Source organism: Bos mutus, chromosome 13 (genome assembly GCF_027580195.1).
Source record: "Bos mutus isolate GX-2022 chromosome 13, NWIPB_WYAK_1.1, whole genome shotgun sequence".
Classification (NCBI taxonomy): domain Eukaryota; kingdom Metazoa; phylum Chordata; class Mammalia; order Artiodactyla; family Bovidae; genus Bos; species Bos mutus.
Genome location: NC_091629.1, coordinates 17512911 through 17532470, shown reverse-complemented (window position 1 = coordinate 17532470; position 19560 = coordinate 17512911). Strand labels below are relative to the sequence as shown.

The window sequence follows — 19560 nt, the reverse complement described above, 5'->3', positions numbered from 1 at the left end:
GGTGTTGGAGAAGACTCTTGAGAGTCCCTTGGACTGCAAGGAAATCTAACCAGTCCATCCTAAAGGAGATCAGTCCTGGGTGTTCATTGGAAGGACTGATGTTGAAGCTGAAACTCCAACACTTTGGCCACCTCATGCGAAGAGCTGACTCATTGGAAAAGACTCTGATGCTGGGAGGGATTGGGGGCAGGAGAAGGGGATGACAGAGGATGAGATGGCTGGATGGCATCACCGACACAATGGACGTGAGTTTGGGTATACTCCGGGAGTTGGTGATGGACAAGGAGGCCTGGCGTGCTGCGGTTCATGGGGTCGCAGAGTCGGACACAACTGAGTGACTGAACTGAACTGAACTTACAAAGGGTTGGAGGGTGGAAATGATAGAAGAGGGGGACAAGAGGGGAAGAAATACAAATCGTTTGGGAAGTTTCTTCTCCCAGAAAGGTCACTTTCAAACATTTAGACTTTAGGGTTAAGAATCTGCTTTGGAAGGCAGGGTCACTGGTTCAATCCCTGGCTCTAGCTTGGAAGACTCCATGTGCCTCTGGGCAACTAACCCTGAGGCGCTGCAGCTACTCAAGTCCTGGAGCCCCAGAGCCCGGGCTCCCCAAGAGAAGCCACCACAACCAGGAGCCTGCACACGGCAGCTAGAGCAGCCCGACTCGCCACAGCCAGCGAAAGCCTGCGAGCAGCATCGAACACCCAGCACAATCCAAAATTTTTTAAAAATTTCTTTTAGACTTTCAAATGCAGTTTGATGCTTCTTTTAAACACTTTCTGAGGTCTTTCCCTTAATACCTCAATTGCAGCATCCACTTCTGAGAGGCAAATTTGCTTCCTGCTCCTCGTTTTGGCCATGTTTAGCTAATGCTCCATTTTCATTATTTAGAAATAGTTGAATCACGGCAAAGTGGTAAGGACCTGGGGTTTTTTTGGTATTTTTTTATTTAGGGGGAAATCTGAATTTTCATGTATACCAGGACCAAAGCAGGATCCCTAGACCAAAAGCAGTTGCTTCTCTCAGCTTATTAGGAGATGTTAATAGCTCTGAAAGCTAATAACTCACTTTCTGTGAAGAGAATTGCACATTTCTTGTAGTCATTAATGATTTTGTTTGGAAACAAGGAAACAGAACTGAGGGAGTTACCAGGACAATGGTTACGCCACAAGAAGCACATGCTTTCTCCACCAGAAAAAGTGCCCCTTTAAATGACTATGGTTACCGAATCCGTAAAATAAACGGGCCGAGGAGAGAAGAAAGCAAGGAGAGAAGAAAGCGAAGTCGTGAATTAGCCACAACGGTGTTTAGATCTTAATCAGAGACTGTTTAGATCTTAATCAGAGACCAGGTTGGGGACTGCCTGGTTGTCCAGTGGTTAGCGCTGCGCTTTCCAATGCAGCGGGCACTCGGTTGACCCCTGGTTGGGGAGCTAAGACCCCACATGCCTTGTGGCCAAAAAACACAAAACATAAAACACAAGCAGTATTGTAACAAACTCAATAAAGGCTTTAAACATGCTCCACATTCAGTTCAGTTCAGTCACTCAGTCGTGTCCGACTCTTCGCGACCCCATAAATCACAGCCCGCCAGGCCTCCCTGTCCATCACAAACTCCCGGAGTTCACTCAAATTAAAAAAAAAAAAAAAACAAAAAGCACAAGGTCAGAATCACAAATTTAGCCAAATATACCTCTCTGATGGATTCAAAATAGACTTCCCCCAAACTCAGGGAAGAGCCTACAACCAACGTTCTGCCGTTTTCCAGCTTCCAGCCACAAGCATTCAAACGTGCTAGGGTAGCCTGATGAAGGTGGTGGTGGGGAGGGGGATCAAATGCACTCACTGGAACCGGTGAAACTGCAACTCCCACCGAAATACTGTTGCTGTGTCCATATCTGAAGACACACAGAAAACCCACCTTAGAAATTACCCCCACCGGCCTACTTTCTTTGTACATTACTAGAGAATGCTGAAGTATGCCATTGCATGCATGCTTCCTGGGTTACGAACTGCCAAGAACCACTGTCTGGAAGGTGAAGGAGGCGCCCACCGCCTGGTGGCTTTGGCCCCACATGCCTGCCTTCCTCAGTCTCAACAGACTGAACCAAGAGAATCCTCGTGATCCAGAGTTGGGACCAATTTTTATGCCCATCTCATCTGGGACATAGTAAGTGTTCAATACGTTAGCCTTCTCATTTTGCTTGTTTGGTTCAGAAAGCTGGACGTGGCCTATTTGTGCTGCGAGCTCAAGTCACTTCAGTCGTGCCGCCTCTTTGCAACCCCATGGACTGGAGCCTGCCAGGCTCCTCTGCCCGTGGGGTTCTCCAGGCAAGAATACTGGAGTGGGTTGCCATGCCCTCCTCCAGGGGATCTTCCTGACCCAGCGTGTCTCCTGCGCTGCAGGCAGATTCTTCACCACTGAGCCACTGCGGAAGCCCCTATCCTACTTAGTTGGGTGGAATTTCTCCCAAGGCAGCTGGAAATGATTGTCAGGAAAGGACTCTCAAGTGTGGAGCAGAAACTAACAGAAAAATTTACATACACGCCTGGTGGTGAAAAAAAAAGAACCATTCAAAATTTATTCTCCAACAGACAGACAGCATCAGCAGGTAAAAACTACAGGGGTTTCTCCGTAGATCATACATTCACAAGGCATTATTAAGCTTAACAAGTGAGAAAGCCTCTGGTCTATCTTCTGTAACAATATCCGCTTCACAGTGTAAACAGGCACTACCATTGTGTTCACTTACAATTCCAGAAGGAAAGGCACAACTTGGCAAAACAAAACAAAAAAACTTGGGGGGGGGATCCTAAAGTCAGGTGCAATTACCATGAGACAAGACTTGAGAAAAGCCACAATCCACTCTTCCAGAGGGGCAAAGACTTCCCCACCCGGAAATGTGGGTCTTTCTCCTCGCTTGTTAAATCTTCAAGAGGAACGCTTCATCGTCTGCTTAATATCACATATACAAAAGGGGTTAGGGTTAGAAGAAAAAAAAGAATCACAACATCATCTTGAACTTCCAGCTGCTCCCACCAATACATCAACTCTTAGGTTTATGATAGGGTCTAGGAACACTTCAGCGGTCATCCAATAGGAAAATAGAGACTATAGCTACAAAAATAACACACGAATGAGGTAGATAAATTAAAGCTTTCACATCCAGGACTCGCCTGTTCCAACTTGGTAGCCTTCATGCAATACTCAGAAGAAAAAAAAAAAATCTTCATAATTACTCGGCATTAAGTCACAATCAAGGAAATGTTGGTACAAATTAGTGTAAGAAGTTTTTAGTATATAATAAGAAAACATGCCCTTCCATGAGTTTGTTTCTTCAAGAATGGACACCGAGCTCTTCAACAGAGCAGGCACACTGGTGAACTAAGTTACCTCACCTGAGATTCCCTGCTCAGGTGTTCACCTCTCCTGGTTTTAGGAAGAAGGTGGCATCTGGAAGGGTAGAGAGGACCTTGGCACTCTTGAGGCTCCAACTGAACTGTATTTAAATAAGCAGCAACACACACACTGACTCTCTAAGGACTAAAATCAGTCCACTTGAGGGCATCCTACTTAAGGTTCCAAGGTTGAAAAACACCTTGGAATTCTACAACCTTGGTTTTCAAAAAAAAAAAAAAGTACATTCAAAAAAACAAAAGAAAAATGGGTGCAGGGTTGGGAGAATATGAAAACAGGTCCCGAAACAGATGACAGACCATGTCCATTTACCCGCATACAGTCCCCGCAGAATTAAGTATACAGCCGCCCCCCCCCCGCCACTCCACCCCCAAGCAGGTGAAACACGTGTCTTCTCCATGGTGGTTCAATACCTTCCAACTTGAAAGAGGTGACCGTCTTTGGAAACAGTTACTCGAGGTTGTACAAAGATTTTTATGTATATAGTTTGTTGCAAGTAACAAAACTACTTTGCAAGACCCGCTTTCTTCCAAAATTTAAAAAAATACTAGTATTTGTTTTAGTAAGGATTTTTTTTTTCCTCTCTTTTCTTTTTTTGCAAAGCAGCATAGCAACATTGTGATTGTAAGCCGTGCCTGAGGTTGTGGCCACAACTGTAAACGTTATTTGCACATCAGGAAGAAAACTGGAGGAGACGGGGGCCTTAAAAAAAGAGAGAGAACAATAAAAGACACAGTTCTCTAGAGAGGTCGCTGCGTGCACTGCTCCTCGGAGGTGCGTCCTCCTGCGGCTTAGCTGACTGCGATCTTGTTTTCTTCCAGGAGGTGCGGGAACTGGTGTTTGGGGACGTTGTCGGCCGTCCCTGGCTTCTCCACCTCGGCCCCGGCGGCAGACTGGGAGCCGTCGATCTTGGAGGCGGCCGTGTTATTCACCACGGAGCTGGCCCCCAGGGACACCGGGAGGGTGGGGACGCCACCACTCTGAATTACGGAGATCTCGTTGGTCTTCATGGCCAGACCACCGTTGAGCATGGTGGCGTACTGGCTCCACACGACGGGGTCCACGCTCACCGAAGGGGCCACGATCTCCTTGGGAAACATCTCGGGGACCCTCTTTCCGTCCGTTCCTAACAGAGCCATGGTGTTCTCGATGGCCAGCTTCCTACCACGGCGTGCCGAGCTATTGTTGGCCCCGTGTGTCATGTAATGGACCTGTGGGAAGAGGGACAGAAGGGTTTCCACCAAAACAGAGGCTTTTGCGTGTAGGCCAATCACAGTCAAGTCTGCGCACAGGCTTGGTCCGTCTACACTTCTGTTTTTAAAATGAGATTTCGGAGACTTCCTTGGTGGTCCAGGGGTTATGGCTCCATGCTCCCACTGCAAGGGGCACAGGTTAAAACCCTGCATCGGGGAACTAGGGTCTCACAAGCTGCAGAGAGCAGCCAAGAGAAAAATTAGATTTCATATTAAAAAATCCAGATTATCTATTCTCTGAGGGGGTGGGGGCCGGGAACAATCAGACCATCTAGCAACAATGGACCCACATTCCTCCCTAGAGGCAAACAAAGTTGGGGATGCACACTCCGATCTTCCCCATCTATTCACGTGCAGTTCTGTCAACACCTACTAGGTAGTATAGTGTTGTTTCAGAGTGCTAGGGTTACAAGGTGTTAACACACAAACCTACAGAGGTAACGAATGGTATGGAACTGAAGGCATGCAGACACTGAACGCAGGTGGAATGGGAAAACAGGTGAGACCAGGAGCTTACATCAGTGTCAATGCCCTGGTTACGACTGATTCTCTGCACGTACGCTAAGTCAATTCAGCTGTGTCCAACTCTTTGCGACCAACCCCATGGACTGTAGCCCTCCAGGCTCCTCTGTCCATGGGATTCTCCAGGCAAGAATACTGGAGTGGGTTGCCATGCCCTGCAGGGGATCTACCTGACCCAGGGATCAAACCCACATCTCTTGTATGTTTCCTGCACGGGCAGGTGGGTTCCTTACCACTAGTGCCACCTGAGAAGCCCATGTATTCTACAGGTGAGTAAAATTAAAGTTCTACCACTGGGAGAAATTAGCAAAGTGTGTGAGCATCTCTGTGCAACTTCCCCCTTTGTGGGAACTGACCCGAATAAAAAATTTGAGTTATAAAAACTAATTTTTGAACAAAACAGACCCTGCCCTGATGGAACTGACATCCCAGATACATAGTGTCAACAGAAGCAATCATTGCTGAGGCAAAAATAAGCCTGGCTGGGAAGGTTACACAAGCCACCAGGAACGAATGTTATTTCATCTACGGTGGCAAACAAGAAAGGGACTCTTCTGAAGAGCAAAGATACTCTACTGCCTCCTGCTTCTTCAACCCGGCCTCCTTTCTGCAATTATTTTCCCAAAGTTGAAGACCAGTCATCAAGTCTAAAAGCACAAGACAAACCCATACAGGATTTATCCATTTTATATTACGAACATGACAATCACAGTCTGTGTTTCCCGATCTGCAGGATTTTATGAAGGCAACGAACATCCCAACTTCAGAGATGCTGTAATGTGAGAAAGCCTGTTTCTTTTTTCTTTTTTTCACTGCACTGCAGAGCTGGCAGGATCTTAGTTCCCCAACCTGGGCTTGAACCTGGGACCCAGCAGTGGAGGCACGCAGTCACTTGGCCCTGATGGAAGGATTCGTTAGGGATAAATGTCGCCGCTTAACACTGAGCCCCCCACCCCCAGCGGAAGCCCTAAGGAGGCTCACCTTCAAGTTGCCTTTGGTGGTGAAAGCGCGCCCACAGATGTTGCACACAAAGGGCTTCTCACCGGTGTGAGTCCGCTCGTGGATCTGCAGCGCGCTGGCCGACGAGAAGTTCTTCCCGCACCTCGTGCAGCCGTGCTGCTTGGCCTGTCGTCGGGGCTGGGCCGCCAACAGAGGCGTCATACCTGGGGACATGGTCGTGGGACCCACAAACCCACCGGGAACTTCAACTTTGACATAGGTTGGCTGGGCTCGGATAAATGTGGATGGAACGCTGCTCCGACCTGCGCGCAGGGAAAAGAGAAGGAAAAAACAAAAACTTTATCATCACGTCATTCATTCATCCTTCAAACCAAGAAAGGAGTTTTGCCCACCACTGCCCCGCCGCCGTTTGAGAGTCTGGAAACACCTTTCAGGAAGTTTACACCTTGGAAGCAGCTTTCTTCTTATTTAGCTACACAGAGAATGACAACTCCAAAACTTAAAAGAATTTTTCCTATTGGGTGAGCCAAAAGATATTTTGGGTTTCCCCAAAACAGGAGGTGGAAAAGCCCGAACAGACTCTTTGGCCAACCCAATATTTTGGATTTTAAAAGGTATCGGCATCAGAAACGCATGCAGGCAATTCCAAGTTCAATCCCCACATCAAGTTACCTTTAAAGTCTGCTCTGACACCATCTTTCTGATTCTACAATGGTGTCCCCTCATTAATGCCATCAACAGGCACCCCACAATTTAAAATAGGTTAGATTCTCTTTTCTCCCTCAAGAATTACCCATCTGTGACTCTTACATTAGGGAGTGGGATCTCTGAATCAAGGAACTATGAATTATCTCACTGGTGTCCACTTCCTGAAATACTCTTCTAGGATAGCATTAACTCCAAAGAATCCCCGTGTGGCCACCACGGGCCTCCAACACAAAAATCAAAACCAAGCAAAGTAAACTGTCCATGCCCAATCTGCAAGAACTGTCCTAAGTAAAAGCATGTCAGGACTATGACAGAGGTGGTCACTAATTGCCCTACAGAGGAGCTAGTTCACTCTCCATTGGTCAAGGTCACCCCGGGTTCCTTCCAGATGACCTCGAGCCCAGAATGGACCTAAGTGAAATCCAAAGCTCTATCACCTTCCATCTCAGTGCGGCTGCTCTCGGAGCCGTCCCCTTTGCCGTCGGCGTCTGGAGACTTGGACTTGACGCTCTCCGCCTGGCTATGGGCCGGCGAGACCGCCTGGAAGGACGTGCTCTCTAGGACGTCTGGGCTTCGGCTGGCGCACTCGGGGTCGCCCATCACCGAGGAGGCGTCGTCATTGGTCAGGCCGTCACTCTCCACGGACCCGTTTTCTCGGCTGCCCTGCCGCTGCAGGACGAGCGCAGCGAGCCCCGCCTTCACCGGGGCGTCCAGCGAAGCCGCCGTGGCCAGCCCCGGGGTAGGGGACGCCGCGAGGACGCCGGCGAGGGGCCCGAGGACCCTCGAGGAGCTGCTGGGGGCGGCCTCCTGGGGGCAGGCTTCGTCTACGTCGATGGCTTCCATGACCCCGTCGTGAGCGGGCGCGCCGGGGCTGCCATTCTCCCCAGCCGCTGAGGGCTCGGGGCCCGCGAACTCGCAGGGGCTCTCGGGCAGAGGCGTGTTGGGGATCTGGCCGCCCATGTGCATGCGGATGTGCTGCTGCAGCAGAACCGCGTTGGTGAACTTCTTCTGGCAGATCGGGCAGGAGTGCTGCGTCTTCACCGACGCGCTGGTGCGGTGCACCCCCAGGTGCGTCTTCAGGTTGCCTTTGGTGGAGAAGGCGCGGCCGCAGACCTTGCACGGGAAAGGCCTCTCCCCGGTGTGCGTGCGGTAGTGCATCTTGAGTGAGCTCTGGCAGCTGAGGACGCGGTGGCAGATGAGACACTCATTGGGGTCGGTGGTGGCCTTGTCTATGTTCTCCACCAGCCGCTGCAGCTTCAGGGTCTCCGACCCCGGCTCCGGCGGCCCACCCCCTGGGAAGCCTCCGACCCTGGGGGAGGGATGGGTCGGCCCCACCCCAGGCAGGATGGAGCCATCCTCGCTTTCCGGAGACGGCCCGGGCTGCAGGTCGCCGGGCAACGGGCCCCCCGCGACATCCTTGGGGTGAGGCCCCGAGGGGAGATTCTGAGCTAGCCCTACGACACTGGGGGTCCCCGCCGCGAGCGCGGGTTTGCTGTCTAGGGAGAGCCCGGCTTCCTCGAGCGGGGACGGGGCCGGCCAGCGCGAAGGGAAGGCCGCCGCCCACCGCCGTCTTGTCGTGGAAGTCGGCAAACAGCTGGGGGTTTGCCTTCACCTGGGGATGCCGGTGGAAGTGCACCTTGAGGTTGCCCTTGGTGGTGAAGCGGTGGCCGCACACGGAGCACACGAAGGGTCTCTCTCCGGTGTGGGAGCGGAGGTGGATCTGCAAGGAGCTATCAGTCCCAAAAACCTTGCTACAGTACTTACACTTGTGCCGGCAGAGAGCCTCGTCCTTGAGTTTGACCTCCACCGGGGAGACACTCGGTGGCTTCCCTTTGCCTTTCTTGGACGGGTCTAAGGCCACCGCGGAGAAGGGGCTCTGGAAGAGCACAGAGCCCTGGGCCTGGGGGAGCAGCGCCCCAGGGAGGCGCGACAGGACGCCGGGGAGCACCCGGGTGGCGTCCGGCTTCAGCGCGAAGGGCGGCAGCCCCGGGGAGGCGGAGCCGCCGGCGGAAGGGACGTTGGCGTGAGGTAGCTTGGCGGGCTTCAGAGCGTCCAGGGGCAGCCCGGCGCTCCCCGCCTTCTGGCTGAGCAGGGCCACGGCCGCCGACACCTGCTGCGACACGTGGCCCCCGAGCGTCTTCAGCGAGTCGGCCGCGTGCCCGGCGTGGAGGGCGTGCGAGGCCCACATGTTCACCTGCACCCGGATCTGCTCCGTGAGCTGGATCTGCTGCAGCTGCTGCTGCTGGAGGCACAGGATCTGCTCGAGGACCCAGGGCAGGCTGCCGGCGCCGGGCACGGGCGCCGGAGGCACGTCGGCGCTGCGCTGGTTCACCGCCACCTTGGTGCCGCGCAGCGCCTGAAGCGTGACATTGGTGTTGGCCACCTTGCCTTTGGGTAAGTAGCTTATGTCCTGCGGCGCGGGCGGCAGGGCGGCCTCCGTCTTCAGATACAGGACGGACTCCGCCCCCGGCTTTTCCCTCAAGTCCCCGGGGGCCCCTCCGCCGCTGCCCTTGTCCCGGTGGCCCTCCCTCCGGCCCGGGCTCGGCGGCTGCGGGCTGAGCACAGTCCCTGACAAGTCTTCGGATGACATCGGCCCCTCACTGTCCTTCAAGATGAGCACGGGGGGCGTTTTAGTGCAATTTTTCTTATGGTCCAAGAACTCCGAGAAGCTGAAGAACTCCGCACAGCATTTCTCGCAAACGTGGGTCTCCTCCCGCCGGGGCCGTTTTATCCCTGCTCCATCCCCATTCAGCTCGTCGTTGCCGCGGCCACCAAGATAGTTCATTGGAGCACCTGCGAGGAGAGGGAAAGAGGAGATGAGAATTCCACCCTAGGAAGGGCACAGGGCGATCTCTGGAGGGGAGAACCACAACTCACAATTCAGAGGTCTTCATGATCTGTGTCCTAACAAGGAGAAGACCGTGGAAGGGAATGAGGGGCTCAGTGAGCCAACCGTTGGTGTAGTGGGTGGAATCATAACCCCCCCAAATATCCAACCCTAACCCGTTCCCCTGTGCATGTGGTCTTCTTGCTGGGGGTGGGGGGGGGCTCTGTATAACTAGAGTATAATTGGAGTGTAATTAGAGTAGACCCCAAGCCCAGCGCCTGGTGTCCTGAAGGAGGAAAGAGGAAAACTCCCCTGGTGGTCCAGGGGTTAAGAACCCACCTGCCAAGGCAGGGGACGCAGGTTCGACCCCTGGTCCAGGAAGATGCTACATGCCTCGAATCAATTAAAGCCCATGTGCCGCAACTACTGAGCCCATGGGCCTAGAGCCCATATTCTGCCACGAGAAACCACCACATAATGAGCCCTTGCATAGCAACTAGAGAAAGCCGGGATGCAGCAACAGGGACCCAGTGCAGCCAAAAATAAATAGAAATTAAAAAAAAAAAGACATGAGACAGAATAAGGCCACGTAAGGCCAAGGCAGGAGATACAAAGCTCTAAGCCAAGGATGCTGGACCCAACCGAAGGCAGCAAGCAGGCTGCGTGGGCCGCACTCACCTTGGAGCCTCCAAGAGAAAACGACCCCGCTGCTCCTCAGCCTCAGGGGTCCAGCCTCCAGGAGAGTGCAAACAGACTTGTCTCGGGCAACCTAGTGTGTGCTCATTCACTAAGTCACGTTCGACTCTTCGGGGCCCCATGGCTGTAGCCTGCCAGGCTCCTCTGTCTATGGAATTTTCCAGGCATGAATACTGGAGTGGGTTGCCATTTCCTTCTCCTGGGGCTCTTCCCGACCCAGGGACTGAAGTTGGGTATCTTGCATCTCCTGCACTGGCCATCTAGTAATCTGTACCAACTTATTATTAAGGCAGTGCTGGGAAACTCAATATAATTTATTAAAATAATCCCCACGGAGCTCTCTGCCCCACCTCAGAGCTGGCTTACAAAAGCAAATGGATTTCATGTCATTCATTAAAATGACATTGGAAGCCTGCTGTTCATCTCCACCCTGGGTCCATCAAAAAGTGAAACTGCAATAAATCACTCCTTCAGACAATGTGGGAACTCCACCTTCCCACCAGAGACGCTGGAAGTTTAAAGGTGCCAAGAACTATGACGGTGGTACTAAATTCACCTAAAATATGGACACCTAAATAAGACAAAGCCGATACCCGAGGAATGTTTTTTATGTGTGAAGGGGGAAAAAAAACTGAAAAAAAAAAAGGGGGAGACTGCACGTCCAAGAAAAAGACTTTACTGACCTTCCTGATTATGGAAAACCTGTAGAAATGCCTTAGCATGACATTAAAGGATTAACAAGTCATTAAACAAAGAAGCCCAAGAAAAGCAGGAAACGATGGAATGATAGAATTTATTCCTCGCCCTCCATTTGCAGCCTCTACTACTGTTACATTAAATCAAACAACGTTCATAGTCTGGGCAGTTCCATTGCTGAAAATGATTGGTCCCTGGGTTTCTTTTGCCAGTTGGGTCCCATTTCCTTCACAGTGATCAGTCTGTATGTCAAAACACCTACTGGGCAGCCATGCTTCAGCCAGATGCCTGGGCCCTGGCGAGTGGAGACTCTGTAAGTGACTTGACTGTTTTCATTTCTTGGCTGTTCTGTTGTATGTACACCCTGACGGGAGAAGTCACACAGGCACACCTCAGACTCCGCAATCCCAGGTGTGCTGAGCTAAATCACAGACCTTTGCATATGGATACAAAGATCCACCTAGGAAGAAGGGTATTTTTCACAAAAATGTTTACAGCCACAAAAAAAGGGGGGGAGGACGGGGAATATAAACTTTGGTATACCCACAGTATGAAAACAATGTAGAATTTCCGTATGTCCTGAATTCGGAGACAGAAATTAGGTGGAAGGAGGTTACAGAATAGTATGCAACGTGACCATTTTTGTTTAAAACAAAAAAACACACCTATTTGAAATGTACAAATGAATGGGGAAATGGCCAGGATGTCAGGAAGTATTCACTTATTTTTTAAGTAAAATAATCACTTTTTAAAAATAAATGAACCTATTTTGCCTCTTCTTGGGTGATTACATTTCCCAACACCATGGGTTTTGACTGAGGAGTCAGTCAACAATTTGGGGGAGGGATTGATCTTGAAACAGTGTATTTCTCTTAAGAAAGATCTATAGTTTCCAACACAGTTTCAAACACTGACTCTTTTAAATTTCCACAGCATAGCCTTAATAAATTGACTTAATCTTTGCTAATTTCAGACTAGGTAGTAATCAGAAGTTTAGCAAGGTGTGTGTGGGCTGGTGTGAGCCAAGGGAAAGAAAACAGAAATTATGGTAATCTATCACTCACAGGTTTGAAATGGTAGGTTTACCCCTCAGGATCTCTATTAAATGTGTACAATCATGACAGCGACCTAAGGTAGAGGCCTGGCTTCAGTAATGTGATTAGTAAGTGTTTGGGAGTGCTGGCTACGAGCCTGGCACCGTCCTAGGGTCTGGGCAAAGTGCAAGCACTGCAGGTGTTCAGTGAACAGCCATTTCTTCACCTTGTCTATTTCCGTGGCTTGGTTACCTGGGCAACTAGGGCTGCTGAAAATAAGACTTAATAGTCATTTAAAGCCTCACTCATTTTAACATCCCTTCTCACTTCCTACGGAGTGCAAGGCAGGGCTAGGGGTCTGATGATGCAAAGATGAGCAGCCTGGAAGTCCCCTACAGTCCAGACGAGAACCTCTAGGTGCCCCGTGGTCCACGCTACATCCATCCAATCCTATTAAACACCAGCCCCATTTATAGATGAGAAAAACAGACTCCGAGATGTGACTGACTTTTACCCAAGACAACACAATAAAAAATGTAGTCATAGATAACTTTTGAGCACTTATTATGTACAGGTGTAATTTGTATGTTATTAACAATTAACAAAAGAGACTATTACATTTAACAGAGGGGTAAACTGAGGCACGGGGCATTAACTTCCTCAAGGTTGTGAAGCTAAAGCCAGGCATGCACAGATCCTTCCTGTGAACACTCTTCATTCATGCACTTCCTTCCTCTCCTACTGTTTCTTTTACTGAGATGGCAACTATCTTGCCTCTTGCAGAAACCCCTGGGGAGGACAGGAAAGCTTGAAGGGGCAGGTTGGGGTGGGGGCGGGACAGGGAGGGTTAAGACACAATCAGATCAGATCAGATCAGTCACTCAGTCGTGTCCGACTCTTTGCCACCCCATGAATTGCAGCACGCCAGGCCTCCGTATCCATCACCAACTCTCGGAGTTCACTCAGACTCACGTCCACTGAGTCAGTGATGCCATCCAGCCATCTCATCCTCTGTCGTCCCCTTCTCCTCTTGCCCCCAATCCCTCCCAGCATCAGAGTCTTTTCCAATGAGTCAACTCTTTGCATGAGGTGGCCAAAGTACTGGAGTTTCAGCTTCAGCATCATTCCTTCCAAAGAAATCCCACGGCTGATCTCCTTCAGAATGGACTGGTTGGATCTCCTTGCAGTCCAAGGGACTCTCAAGAGTCTTCTCCAACACCACAGTTCAAAAGCATCAATTCCACCCCAGCTATGTCCATGGGGAACAGTAGGTAGGTGCCAGCTTCCTTCCAACTCCACAGCTGCTCTAAAGCAACCAAAGTCCCAAGAATCAAGTTAAAAGTATTCATCAGTTCCCAGAATCATTAAGATGGTGTATCTACCTGTACATTTGTAATGGGGTGCTTGTGGAGGTGTGTTAAGTGGCACCATCTTTCTGGAAGTGCAACTCTGGCAATTATGTGTCAAGAACTTTCCAAGGGAAACTTAGAAAGTTTCTCTTGGGAGGGAAATATACCAGCCAGGTAAATGCATAAATAGATACAACTTCTTCAGAGTACAATCCACCACCACCATGGTTATACTGCAATTCTTCCACCCAGCAACTCCCTTGGTAAGAATTTACTTTCTGTGATGCCGGGGTTCAGGGCTCATAGCAAGAAACAGCCCAAACAAAAATGGACACACTGGGGTTCACCAGCAAGATTCTGATGAAATAAATCAGGGTACAGAAAAAAGATGACTATTTTGTAGCTCTTTACTACAGGTGCTTGCTCTATAGGACAACCACTCAAGAGTGATTTCAAAAGGAGGAAAAAATGCACAGAACAGGCTGTACAGATAATGTGCTTCCCCCCTGCCATGTTTGGGAAGAGACATAAATATGTCCGTGGGAAACTTCTGAAGTAAGAGTTGCTGAGGCTGGTCCCTGGCTTCTGGAGCACAGGCCTGGGGTGGAAGAGAAACTTCAAAATGTATACACTTTTGGCTTTTTTTTTTTAAATTAGCATGTTACACCCCTCGTCTCAGCCAAGCTACTTCTGGAAATCTCTAGCAAAGCCTGTGTACAAATGCCCATTCTGCCTGTTAAGCGCCAAAGCACAACTACGAGCATCCCCATATATTGCCACAGAGCACCCACTGCAGACTCTCACACCTTAACTCATTTATCTTTGCAGCCACATAGACAAGCATCTTTGCTTCCAACGTGCAAGCGTGGAAATAGGCTCAGGAATAAATGACTCAAGGTGCCACACTGTTCACTAGAAAACACAAGAGCAGGGACTCTAGTCTTAAATACACTGAAAAAGGCACTAAAGTTAGCGGCCTCATTTATTACTGTTTCTGCTAGAACACTTCCTTTTTTTCATTTTACCCCTCTAGGAAAGCTTTTAAAGCATTTTTTCCCCCTACTCTCCCCACCCCTCACCCCCGTCCAAAACTTTAATACCACAAACATTCTGTGTATCTGTTTATGCACTATGATTCTTTGGAAGACCACAAACCACTGTTAACACCCATATTTTTTTTGGCCAGGATGCACAGCGCACAGGATCTCAGGAACCTGTGCCCGGTGCAGTGGAAGCGCGAAGTCTTAACGACTGGAACACCGGGGAAGTCCCAAATATATGTTTTTTGTCTCCCTCTCTCCGTTCAAGAAAAAGTTTTCACCCCCACGCAGACAATATTCTTTCAGTCGTGACCACTGAGCACACACCTCGGCAGTATTTGCAGAGCCCGTGCCTATGTCGTCAACAGAAAGCAGGTATTTTCCTATGATGTTAAAGCGGTTGTGTTACTGGAAATTCTGGTTACCTGAGTGACTGCTAGATCTTCTCTACTGTGTTCATGAAGAAGCACGTATTACTGTATCACAAACGTTTCCAATCATTTTCGCTCAGTGTATCTCAACACGATTTATTTCCTTGGTATTTCTATGTATTTCACTGTACGCGTTTCAATATTTCTGTTGGGGAGGGAACTGTGGCACGAAAAAGGTTAAGCTCCCTGCCCCAGAAGGACCCAGCAGTTCCCAAGAGTGATTTACAACCTGAATACCAGCTTGCAGGCACTGTATACACAGGCTCGCCTCTTCTGGAGCCTCCAAGCAATACTGGCAACATCCCACTCTGAGTCTTCAAACAGCAGGAGCTCTGTTTGCTGGTGCAGTAAAGTACTTCGACATCCAAACCACCATTGGCAAATACTGAAAGCGTATTTGCCCAAGAGTAAGAGGACTCTGTTATGAACAATCGCTGGGTATGCTTAAGTTAACCCTTCCCAAAAGGAAAAAGCAAAGTTCAGAGGGATTACAGCAACTCCATCTTCCATCCTTCCACCCCACCCCCACTCCCGAATTTTAGGAATGTTATCTCTCAGCATCTAGTTATCCAATAAGTTGGAAGAATGCAGGAAACCCAGCAGGGGGCTTAGATTCAATCACTGCCAAATGGATAGAAAATACTCCTACTATTGTATAGCAAGAAAAGCTCATCTGCCAGAGGCCAATCAAATTCTGAAGCCTATGAAAATGCTTAAGAAACCAACCGTATATCTTGAGACAAGCATTATGCCTGAAGCTTATCTTTTTTTCCCTCCCATTCCTATATTAAAAGAACTACAATGAGTAGATTATCTAAAGTACTTAATATCTCTTACCCCACACCCCCACCAGCAGGATAACTGCTTACCAAAAAACAAAAGGAAACTGAGACATCCTTAAGAACTGAACCAGTTCAAAAAAAGTGCTTAATTTTACATCTGCATTCAGCAATCTGAGAAATGCCTTTAACTCAATTTGTAGGTGGCAAATTAGAGCTGTAATTAAGTTTCCATTTAATAAAGGTACAAAAAAAAAAATTGTTCCGAACTGTCTTGGATCAAAATTCAAGTTTGCTGAAAAGGAAGAAGTAAAAAAATCAAAGTTTTTTGTGCTAATGTGTGCAAGCTCTGCTGTTGCTAGAGATAGATCCCACTTTGCCTCAACTGGAGCTCATCTTTTAAAAGGAAGTTGTTAACTTCACGCAGGCAGTTTTTGCTCTCTCCTTCCCCAGAACCCCTTAGAATAATACCTGACATGGACTCGAAATTTTAGGGGAAAAATGGCAATGATTGGAGATGCAGTTCTTATCTGGATTTAGAGGCTTCTACAGATGGTTTAGATGCTTGTTTAAACAATCAAAGGCACACAGGTGAAGGATGATGAAAAAGGGATATCTTAAACTTTCCATCATTTTTTCCAAGGCAGTAAAGCCTGGAGCACCAAATGCAAACTGTTTAATTTCCAAATTGCTTCCTGGAATAGAATAAGTTCTAAAGCCTACAGCAGCATGGCTCCTCCATCTGATAGAATACTGACAGAAAATTCCATCCCATAACCAACTCCTCTAAAACCACGATAATCACAACTTCTTGGATTTAGAGCACGGCTTAAATCAAACAGAACAAGGAAACTCTGGCAAGCCATTGCAACCAGGAGCTGAAGTTTAAACTGAGCAAAAACGGAAATCAAAGGTAATGTACGTGAGGTCTCCAGCCTGGCGTGGGCTACAGATAAAACTGCAGAATTATCCCAATTTGGCAGTTCAGCTGTCCTGACACAATTTTTTTTTAATTGTTATTTTGAATAAAATTAATTACCGATCACATTTCCAGCACACAGTGGGCCTTCTATAGTTGAAGCTATCTAAATAGGGTGTTTCATCTCCCTGGTACAGAGAAAGAACCCAGAAGCTCAGAAAGCAAAGCTTACGCAGCTGAAAGTCCTACAACCAGATTGGAATGCACACCTCACTCTTACACCTTACAAAAAACTTCATTTCATTTAAAAAGAGGAAGCATTAACTCTATCCCTCCCTCCCAAGATGGCTCCCTAACAGGAGGAAGGCTGAAGGGGCTTGAAGGATCAGCTAGCAGCGACTTGTGCAACTTCTTTTTAAAGGAACAAAAGAGGTTCGGGCAAACTGTAGCCCTTCTCTTTTAGAAAGCCAGATGCAAACACGGAAACTTGGCCTGCAACATTCACCAAGGTTACTGTCACCAAGAATTCCCTTTCCCTCAATTAAAACAGAAACTCCCAAGTGTCCCATTCTGACTCCTTACCGCAGATGTAGGTCGTTTCAGTTCAGAAACTGGGGCTAAGCGGTTATTTGAAATGGGGGAAATCTTGATCGTTGATGGTTGTAATCCAGTTTAGCACAAAGGCCATTTGAACCTCTTTTGAAAAAAATGCTAATTTTTCTGTACATGGCCTGACTCCCCTGACCACCTGCAGATTTTTGGATCTAACAGATCGCCAAACTTCATTTTCCTCCCTCAAAAAGTGCATTTAAATGGTCTCAAATTCGCTGTGCACTGTAAGATCAGTCTAAACTGGATGTCTTTAATTATACGCAAAAAAACGGGGGCTCAAACACAAAATATCCATTAAAATGGGAATGTACTACTACCTTCCGTTTCACGGCGGCAACTGGGGGCTCTGCAAACATATATTAGAATCGAAGAATTCTTTCCAAGAATGCTAAAGACTTGCCAAAGAAACTTCGGCACCGCCAGGGAGAGCGCAAAGAACTGACTGGTGTCCCGAGGAGCGCCCAGCCCAGAGCTCTTCAACCCCCGGCCCATCGCGTCCCTCCCATCAGGTGGGAGCCGGTACCTGCGAGGGGACCCGCCTCTCAGCAGAGCGCGAGGTTCCCGGCTGGGCCTCCAGGGGACGCCCGCGCGCAGCTCAGCGGCCACCGCAACCCCAGCGATCAATAGCAACTCCCCCTCCCCAATTGTGGAGGGAGCGCACGGCCAGGCTCGCGATCCTAACCAGCTCGGGTTAACTGGTGGCCGACTCCAGCTAGCGTTCATTTAAGAACGTCCCCTCGCCCCCCGTAACCAGCTCCCCCTAAGGTGCCGAATCCCACCAAAAGCCGCACTAAGAGTGCGCCCACCCAAAACGAAGCGGGTAGGGGGAAGGGGAGGTCAGAGCAGGACCAGGGGAGGGGTCAGAGCCAGGAGCTCGCCCCTCCTTCCCGGGAGGAAGCGGGCGGGCGGAGGGTTAACCCTTTTGTTCCAGGTGGGCCAGGCAACGAAGCCTCTCCGTCCTTCCCCCCCACCCCCCTCCCAAGGCACAAAGAGAGGCCGCCCTCCTCCGACCTCCGGTGCGCGCTGCCCTGACCATTGGACGCCCCCAAAACCGCAGAGACGCCCCTTTGGTCAAGCCGATCTCTTTAACTTGCCCTGGAAAAAATTATTTGGGGGGTGGGGTGGGGATAGGGATTTACATTAATCTTAGAGATTCAGAAAATGTATTCCATTCCCTCCCCGAAATAAAGGGTACGGTAACCAAAAAGTGGCGACGGCTCTTCCCCTCGTTGTAGTGGATTGGAGCGACTGGGGTCGCCGCGCGCACCCCTATCACCCGCTGGGAAATTAGAAAGCAGGCGGCGAGGGGAGCGAAGCCACCAACAAGGCCCGAGAGGAGCTTAAAGACGCCCCCTCCCCCCACGCGTACGCGAAAAACTTATCAGGCGACAATTTGGCGGGCCAGGGCGGAGGGGAGATAGTGAGAAAGCGACTCGCTCCTAAAGCCCCCGAGGTTAAATGATTAGGGAGAGAGGAGTCCGCTCGGCCGCTCCGACTGGGCTGGGGGTCCCGAACTCCTCCCGACCCCGGAGAGGCGCGGCGCGGAAGCGTGGGCCGGGTCAGCCCCCGGGAGCTCGCCCTGGCCGCGACCGCCCAGCCCTGGCGCGACCTCTCCCCTCCGGCCCCCGGGGCGCGCTTTTCGGAAAGCGGGGCGCGCCAGAAAAGCCACGCGCAACGCCAGGCGGGTGCACCCCAGCGGGACTGCAGAGCGCGCGCGACCCCCGCGCCCGGGGCCCGCACCCCTCCCGCCGCCCGCGGTTATTTTTAGGAAGTCGGAAATCAAAGATGGCTGGAGGTCAGGCCCCGAAAGGTTAGGGCGAAGATCGGCAGGCGGCGTAGCCCCGGGAGCAAAGAGGGAAACCAAAAAAAGAAATTTTTGAAACGGAAAAGAAGGCAATCTTGTGCCCTCGTCCTCCACTTCTTCCGGCCCTCAGTCCCCTCCGCAGCGCGGGTGGCCCGCACCCCAGCTCCTGGGGGGTGGGGAGAGGTCGCGCCCCCTCCCCCTCACGGCACGGGAGGGGCGCGTGCAACAGATCGGCCTCCCCCGGGGGGTCTTCCAAAGGTGCGCCCCTTCCCCAGGCGCCTAGAAAAGCCCCCAACGGGTGAGGCAATAGAGTGGGGACCCCCGGGGTCTTTTCTTTTAAAAGCGGCGCCAGGGAGGGAGGAGGGGAGCCTAAGTTACAAGTGTGGGGGGGAGGTTACTAGTGAGGGGAGTGCAGCCAATTAAGAGAGGGGCAGAGGACGAGGAGAAGGGGACCTCTCAGGAACGAGGGGCAGGCAGAGGCTCGGGGTCAATCCTACAGTAAGAGCGAGACCTGG

General features: G+C 50.2%; 1 protein-coding gene across 1 annotated transcript; it reads right to left on the bottom strand.

Annotated features, from left to right (window-relative positions):
- Nucleotides 1–2553: 2553 nt before the first annotated feature.
- SALL4 (spalt like transcription factor 4) lies at nt 2554–17733 on the bottom strand. Its single transcript, XM_070382153.1, is given in 5 exon segments — nt 2554–4626; nt 6172–6452; nt 7296–8391; nt 8393–9651; nt 17685–17733. Coding segments are annotated over 5 exon segments (3105 nt in total). The 3' UTR covers nt 2554–4206.
- Between the last annotated feature and the right edge of the window lie 1827 nt (nt 17734–19560).